At 35.4% G+C, this 8,404-nt stretch overlaps 1 protein-coding gene across 1 annotated transcript; it reads left to right on the plus strand.

The window, feature by feature from the left end:
* The first annotated feature begins 1,295 nt into the window (after positions 1-1,295).
* LOC21399458 (somatic embryogenesis receptor kinase 2) lies at positions 1,296-7,790 on the plus strand. The gene is made up of 11 exons (XM_010096527.2): positions 1,296-1,928; positions 3,024-3,156; positions 3,259-3,330; positions 3,724-3,867; positions 4,536-4,607; positions 4,713-4,784; positions 4,867-4,979; positions 5,575-5,706; positions 5,781-6,122; positions 6,328-6,722; positions 7,167-7,790. The coding sequence occupies exons 1-11, from the start codon at positions 1,832-1,834 to the stop codon at positions 7,479-7,481; spliced, it is 1,887 nt and encodes a 628-aa protein (XP_010094829.1). The 5' UTR covers positions 1,296-1,831; the 3' UTR covers positions 7,482-7,790.
* The last annotated feature ends 614 nt before the right edge of the window (positions 7,791-8,404 follow it).

Raw genomic sequence — 8,404 nt, forward strand, 5'->3', positions numbered from 1 at the left:
ACTGTAGAAACTTAAAATTGAAAACTCGAATCGGTGAAATGAACGAAGCGTAAATAGTAATTCTCGAGTTGAGGTTTTTTCTACTTCAAAATTTCTAAATTGTGTGTTGGATACACAAAAAATGTACCCTAATTTCGTACTAAATCTTTTAAAATGTCAATTTGAATCCTACTTCAATCGTATGGAATCTAATACCGCATCATTTTCATGATTGTAAGTAATTCTCAAATGTTAACGGCTTGTTTGGCATTGTTTTCTCAAATTGGCGTTTTGCATGCAAAAATTAGTGACAGTTTCAATTTGGTACCTTGTATTAGTAAAATTGTCTTTAATACCTTGTGTGTGTGTGTGTTTTTTTTTTTTTTATAATTTTAAAGTGCTACCTCAGCATTTTTAAAAATAGATTTTTAATAACCTGCAACCCCTTTTCAAAACACGAAAATGTCAAATTTGCTTTTTTTAAATAATTTACGACTTGTTGACCTGAATTTACTCTTTATGAAATGTATTGGAAAAAAATATTATCCATATAACTAAACATCTTTTTTACCTTAAAAAAATCTTAAAAGAGTAACTCGGGTCAATCAAATTATAAATTATAAAAAAAAAAACAAATTTGATATTTTATGTCTAAAAAAAATTTTAAAGTACTAAAAATTTAAATCAACAAATTAAACGGGTTCTTAATTTGTTGATTTGAGTTTTTAATTCGAGTTGAGATGTGATTTTATATGAGAGTTTTTTATTATAATAAAAAAAATTAAATATGACTGTTTTTGATAATTTTTATTATAATAAAACTCAAATTTTAAAATTGAATCGATGAAATGAGAATGCCTAAATAGAAATCAATTGGAGCTGGTAATTTTCAAGAATTATTTTACTTTATCCAGAGAACTACCACTACCACCTGAGTGTCTTTTTTGTATTTTAATTATAATCAGTTAATTAATACTTTTTGTTCGTGTTAAAGAAAAGAGAGCTAATAAATATTTTGATAACTATTAAAGGGAGTATAATAACTAAACCTAAATAAAATACTAATAAAGGGAGGAGCAGAATTTGGACCGAATCTGAGGTGGCTAATGTGGGCCCCACGTACTCAAGCCTAGAATTTGACCGAAAACGGGGTTTGCCCCCGGTCATGTCACTTTCCACGATAGAGCGCCAAGGCGTTTTGACTGCGCACGGGCAGCCGGTCAGCACCGTTCGGGTAGCCAAGCCTTTCTCCCTCTTTCTCTCTCCTACACTCAAATCTCTCTCTCTCTACATACTCTCTGCACGCCTCACTCGAAAAAGAAAAAAAAAAAAGCAAAAGAAAAAACAAAAGAAAGAAATAAAGAAAGAAAGATAGATAACAATCCCACAAACACACTTTAGTTCCAGAGAGAAGAGAGAGAAGGAGAGAGAAGGAGAGAGGGAGAGAGAAAGAGAGAGAGCAAAAGGGAAAGTTTGGCGAAAAGGATAGCAGAGAAAGAATGGAAATTTTTAAAAAAATAAAAAATGGGGTTTGATTTTTAATGGGTTCTTGTTGTTCTTCTTCTCTTTTGGGGTACCGGGTAAGATGAGATCGAACTTTTGAGACTCTGATTCAGCTGGGTTTGTGTCTCTTTTTTATTTGGGTGTTTTTTTTTTTTTAATAAATTGGGTAGGTAAAAAAAAGTTGAGATTTTGAGGTGCTTGAGATTCGTTGGAAAGTAGGATTATTGGTATTTTGGATTTGGTAGTGGAGAGGTTGGGGTCTGGGAATTCTCTGTGATGGTTTGTTTGGGAGTGAAGTACCATTTGGATCTAAGATTTTTGGTCACTTAGAGAGAGAGAGAGAGAAAAAATGGAGAGAATATTTGGGTCTTCATTTTGCCTTTGGTTGATTTTGGTGGCACATCCTTTATGGATGATGGTGAGGATGGTATCTGCTAACATGGAAGGTATGTATGTTTTAGATTGTTGGTGGTCTTTTTGTTTTTTCCATTCTTGATCTTGGTATGTTTTGTTTGTTAGTTTCCTAAAATGGGGTTTTTTCTTTTGTGGAATTTCATTTGGAGTTTAGAGAAAATGAAGAAATAGGTGTGCTTAATTGAGTTATATTTGTGTTGAAATAAGTACTCTTGAATGTTTTGGAAAAAATGTTGCTTCTTTATGCTTTTTTTTTCTTCAGTAAATTTGAAGGTATTTGGTATAACATTTATAGCCCGTTTGGTTTATGAATTAGAACCATTAGAATTATTTTCGATTTACGTGTGTTTTTTGTGAGAGAAAATATTGTAGCGAACCATAAATTATAATTCGAATCAAAGAACGAATCCTCCAACCAAACGAGATGTTAGTTTTGGAATACTTGTGAATTTGATGGGAGGAGATGCTGATCATTTGGTGTACCATTTAGTTTCAGAAGTTAATGGATAGTTGAAAGTATCATAACATAATTTCTGTTATTTATTTCTTTATTTTTTTCTTCCTAAATCCCATTTATTTGATTACCCAATGCATCTTTTTCGTTTGGTCGTACATCAGTATACAGTAAGGAGTTTATTAAACTTCGAGTTAATATTGTGCAGGCCTAATTTCATATTTGTTTGCTTGATTACATAGTACTTTAAATTCTATAATTTCTTTTTCTAGCGGTTGACTCTCTCTCATGACTATCTATGTTTTCATATTTTGACCATAAATAAGAAGACATTTAATTTTGTTCTGTATCAACTACATTTTAATTTGAAAAAAACTTACCATTTCTTATACTTTCATTTATGTTTTCCTTTTATATCTTGTTCAAAACTTTTTTCACATTTTGGCCATTTTTGTATCTCGTGGGTTTGAGGATTCCTTATCCTCTGCCCTTGTTATTGCTTTTATCAATAAAGTTTTCCTTATCAAATAAATATATAAATAAAGTTTCTATGCATTCTGGTCTCATCTTTTAATTGCGGAAATTGCGGTGTTTGCATATTCTATCTTTTCAAATATTCATTCTTTGCAGCAAGAACTTGAATATTTCTATTTTGGTTTGCACTTTGGAACAGGTGATGCCTTGCACAGCTTGAGGACCAATTTACTGGACCCCAATAACGTTCTACAGAGTTGGGACCCGACTCTTGTAAACCCTTGTACGTGGTTCCATGTTACATGCAACAATGATAACAGTGTCATAAGAGTGTAAGTGTCTGACATTAGATTAGTGTCATAATACTGGGTGACTCGTGGGCTATGTTTAGGAATTCTCGTATTGCTTCTTTTGCTAAAGTGCATCTTATGCAGTGATCTAGGAAATGCTGCCTTATCGGGTCAACTTGTCCCGCAGCTTGGCCTGCTCAAGAATTTACAATATCTGTAAGACAATCTTGAACCCTGATTTTCCTTATGCAGTTATGTTTCTTTATCTCAATCTTGTTATGTTGTATTCCATTCTTTTTCAACTAGTGCAAATAAATCGATCTGTTCAAACCGAAAATAATGAGAGGGATGTTAGACTAGCGAAGTATGGGATATTGTAAAGAACACATTCTTTCTCTCATTTTACTTGTAGCATGAAGGAGCCTAAGTAAAAGAACACAAACTTTCAAGCAAATCGTCTTTAATTTGGTAAATCAATTCACTTAAGATTGTCGTTTCCATGATAATAGTTTTGGGTTTTTAAGCATTGGTTTGTATATCTCCTAACGTTGTCGAGTGTAATTAGCTTCTTAATCTATTGATTTCTCCCTTGTAACGTTTGTATGACAGGGAACTTTACAGTAATAACATTAGTGGAACAATTCCAAGTGACTTGGGGAATTTGACCAGCTTGGTGAGCTTGGATCTTTACTTAAATAGTTTCACTGGTCCTATCCCAGACACTTTGGGCAAGTTATCAAAACTAAGATTTCTGTGAGTATTCTTACTCTTATTCTATCCACCTTTTTTTCTTCTTTGGTTTTCTTGTTTTGAGAATGGTGGATTTGTGCTTATCCTAAACCGACCTGGTGAATTACCATAAAATCATCGTTCCCAAAGCTTGAAGAGTGAAGGGATCCAGTTTCAAGCCCATGCCTGCTACGCGGGATCTTTTAGGATATGAAAAAATTGATAGTTTAATATATGAAATCGGAAGTAGTCGGCAGCGATTCAACATACGAAAGTAAGATATGGAAAATAAGACAAGCAGTACTACTTTGAAGTTCATGTCACAGAAGAATAATGAAAACATTGGAAACACTTTATGTATTATATGCAATGGAGAATTTTAAAATAAAATCTATCACTCCTCTAGGTATTGCTGGAGACTCCATGAGCTTTTATACATCTTTTTTGTAAAGTCATATAGCTAAAGTTGAAGTAAACCTATTGGTCATATGCATGTCTTAAACACAGTACATGTCAAACCACACTCTTCATTTTTGTTTGTTCTTTATGCATAGACCCTGTTTTAGGTTCAGCATTTCCAATATTTTTGTGCTGCTATCTTTTTATAACTTCAATTTTTGCAATTTTCCTTTATTGGTATTTGGTTTTAGGTCTTAACAGTGTATATTATTGATGTGTTTGTGTAAGTATAGCCGGCTTAATAACAACAGCTTGTCGGGTCAAATTCCTATGCCATTGACCAACATCTCCTCACTGCAAGTATTGTAAGTGACTAGCTGCTCTTAATGTTTTTTCTTTCTTCCCCTCTCTCACGTCCTCCTTTATCCTAATTAACAAGTTTCCTATTGATGTTGCAATGCTTACTGCAGGGATCTGTCAAATAACCGTCTCTCTGGAGCAGTTCCAGACAATGGCTCTTTTTCTTTATTTACTCCTATCAGGTTATATCTAGTTTGACTTTTCTCACCTTCACTTCCCTGACGTTTAGTACTTTTCTAAACTCGATGTTTTCGATTTCTGCAGTTTTGCTAACAATGCGGGTCTTTGTGGCCCAGTTACTGGGCGCCCCTGCCCAGGGTCACCCCCATTTTCTCCTCCTCCACCTTTTGTCCCACCACCCCCAATATCAACGCCAGGTGATCTTTTTATTATTATCTTTTGGAATTTGAAAGTTAAAAGATGATTTTATACTTCTAATGCTTCTTCCCTGAGGCATGATGGAAATGTAAATTACTTTGCCAAAGAGGCTGATCTTTCTTGGTAAATTTTTGAAAGTAGAACCTTTTTTTTTCTTCGTAAAAGTACATACAATGAGCTTATCTGATTGGAACATTTAATTGGAAAAAAAGGTTCAAGCCGAGAAAAGATAAATCAAACGGGCTATCTGTGCTTTCTCCTTTATTATATAAGCAAATACACTGAACACAGACGTATTCTTTTTTTTTTTTGTTATTATTATTATTATTATTATTTCTTGGTATTTTTTGTTTATATGCATGACAAGTGGCTGGATCTTTATTTCCTTTCGTCTTCTCGGAGAGAAATTACATTTTGCTGTCAGCTCTTTTTCTTTAGTGCTTTTTCTTGCAGTATCATAGTCGAGTGGTGAAGTGAATTTTTTTCATCTTTTTTTGAATTTTTTATGTCAGTGATTGGTTTGCAAGTAGCAGTTTCTATTCATTCAATAACATGTATATGAATCACATTTAGTTGTTCTTTACACCATTTCAGGAGGGAATAGTGCGACTGGAGCTATTGCTGGTGGAGTTGCTGCTGGTGCTGCTTTACTATTTGCTGCACCTGCTATTGCATTTGCATGGTGGCGTCGAAGGAAACCGCAAGAATTCTTCTTTGACGTACCTGGTAAGTGATTTGACCAGAAATTGATTAGTTTATGTTCAAAAAATCAATTGTTACTTATGTACGGCTTTTTGCAGCCGAGGAGGATCCTGAAGTCCATCTGGGGCAGCTCAAAAGGTTTTCACTGCGAGAATTACAAGTTGCAACAGATAGTTTTAGCAACAAAAACATTCTGGGTCGTGGTGGGTTTGGTAAGGTCTACAAAGGTCGCCTTGCGGATGGCTCTTTGGTTGCTGTAAAAAGATTGAAAGAGGAGCGTACGCCCGGCGGAGAGTTGCAGTTTCAAACAGAAGTAGAGATGATCAGCATGGCTGTGCATCGTAATCTTCTTCGACTGCGCGGGTTTTGCATGACACCTACTGAACGATTACTTGTTTATCCCTACATGGCTAATGGAAGTGTTGCCTCATGCTTAAGAGGTACAGCTTCTATAATTCACGAAATGTTCACCGCTATTTTAGAGGCAGGCATTCTGTTTATTTATACAATATCTTTGGTCACATGAATGGTTTTTTGTACGTGTACACACATTAAACCCTGTAATTTGAATATCTTTGGAAAATACTAAACTTTGAAAAGGGAAGTAATTCTGTTTTTTCTAATTTGGTTTTTGGATTATTGCAGAACGGCCAGCAAACCATCCACCTCTTGATTGGCCTACTCGGAAGCGAATAGCATTGGGATCTGCAAGGGGTCTTTCTTATTTGCATGACCACTGTGACCCAAAAATTATTCACCGTGACGTGAAGGCGGCAAATATTTTGTTGGATGAGGAGTTTGAGGCGGTTGTTGGAGATTTTGGGTTGGCTAAACTTATGGACTACAAGGACACTCATGTTACAACTGCGGTACGAGGTACGATTGGGCATATTGCTCCAGAGTACCTCTCTACTGGGAAGTCATCTGAGAAAACTGATGTTTTTGGCTATGGGATCATGCTTTTGGAGCTTATCACTGGGCAGAGGGCTTTCGATCTTGCTCGGCTTGCAAATGATGATGATGTCATGTTGCTCGACTGGGTATGTAATTGTTGTGGCATAGCTTGTCTTTATTTACCCTCTCATTTTTTTCCCGAGAGCTATTATTAATGCCATTTTTCCATAATTTGTCGAATCACGGGCTGTGTAGCTGTCACGCAGATAATATTTTTTCTGGGGGGAATGACCAATGTATTAGTTCAATACATGCCATTTTTTCAATCATTGAGACCAATGAGATCTGTCTCTAAATATTTGAATTTGAGGATGGGAGATTAGACCTGAAATATGAAACTTGAGAGGTTACATCAAGAGGAAAAAAGGACAAAAATAGAACAAATAACTTGTGATATTGAATGTTTTGTTTGGCTTCATTTGGTTTTGGATTTGATCTTTGTGGATATGATGTTTCCTCTGTGTTGTGTTTGACACTGTTTAAAGTTCGTGCAACTTCGGAAAAAGTGATGTGATTGAGTGCTTTCTCAGGTGAAAGGGCTGCTGAAAGAGAAGAAATTGGAGATGCTGGTTGATCCTGATCTTCAGAAAAACTACGTAGAAGCTGAGGTGGAGCAGCTAATTCAGGTCGCGCTGCTCTGCACCCAAGGGTCTCCCATGGACCGACCAAAGATGTCGGAAGTGGTGAGAATGCTTGAAGGCGATGGCTTGGCCGAGAGATGGGATGAATGGCAAAAGGTGGAAGTACTGCGCCAAGAAGTGGAACTTGCTCCTCATCCAAACTCTGATTGGATCGTCGACTCAACGGAGAACTTACATGCAGTTGAGTTATCAGGTCCAAGGTGACCCTGGCTGGCATGGCATAGTAGAAGTGGAGAAAAAGGGAATTACTTACAACTTATTTTTTAATCATAAAGTTCTTTTTTCTTTCTCTTTTTTTTTTTTTCTTCTTTTTGTCTTTTTTAATGACCATAATCTGATTAATGTCTCTTGTAAGTCCATTCTGCATTGTATTCGTTACATTTGTGCATATGAGTCAGCATTGGTAAGGTGCAATTTGTATTGTCTGCTGCAGTTTGACAAAGCTCTGATGAAGATGTTGTTCTTATCTTTATATATAAAAAGCTGTGGCAGTTGAATCTTTTGTGCACTGCATATTTAGTCTATTGCTCTATCTAATTCTCTTGGCTGTATATTTATAAAACTGTAAGTAGACGTTTGGTTTATAGATTCAAAATTATTTTCAGTTTACGTGTTTTTTTAAGAGAAAATACTATAGTGAATTACGAATTATGACACGAATTTTTACTCTAAACGCAACATCTTGGCCAATAAAATGTTATAATGTTATTTAAGACCGTTTGGTCCGGTGGCACTAGAGGGTTTGGATCGGTGGGGCTTTTGAGGAAGGTTACGGGTTCGGTCCCTCGTTCGGGAAAAAAGATGATGTAATGCAATTATCTATTCTTGTTTTAGAACATAAGTATGGACCTGTTCACTTCGCTGATTTGAGTTTGTAATTCGAGTTGAGATGTGATTTTATGTAAGTTTTTTACTGTAATAATAAAGTTAAATGTGATTGTTTCTGATAATTTTTTATTGTAATAAAATTTGAATCGGTAAAATAAACGGATTGGTCTATTGAATTGGGTTCAACTAGGGATGTATTTTAGGTTTCTCTTAACGCGTTTACTTATTTGAGGAATTATATTCAGTTCCGTACGAAGTTGTCCTCGTAAAAGACTAGGAGGTCTCACAAGGAGACCCCC

This window comes from Morus notabilis, unplaced genomic scaffold (genome assembly GCF_000414095.1).
Source record: "Morus notabilis unplaced genomic scaffold, ASM41409v2 Scaffold315, whole genome shotgun sequence".
Classification (NCBI taxonomy): domain Eukaryota; kingdom Viridiplantae; phylum Streptophyta; class Magnoliopsida; order Rosales; family Moraceae; genus Morus; species Morus notabilis.

Bases quoted from the DNA above. Each gene is read 5' to 3' on its own strand.
- LOC21399458 (XM_010096527.2), top strand. From the start codon at position 1,832: ATGGAGAGAATATTTGGGTCTTCATTTTGCCTTTGGTTGATTTTGGTG. The intron at 1,929-3,023 runs GTATGTATGTTT...ACTTTGGAACAG, and splicing joins GGTATCTGCTAACATGGAAG to GTGATGCCTTGCACAGCTTG. The intron at 4,785-4,866 runs GTTATATCTAGT...CGATTTCTGCAG, and splicing joins TCTTTATTTACTCCTATCAG to TTTTGCTAACAATGCGGGTC.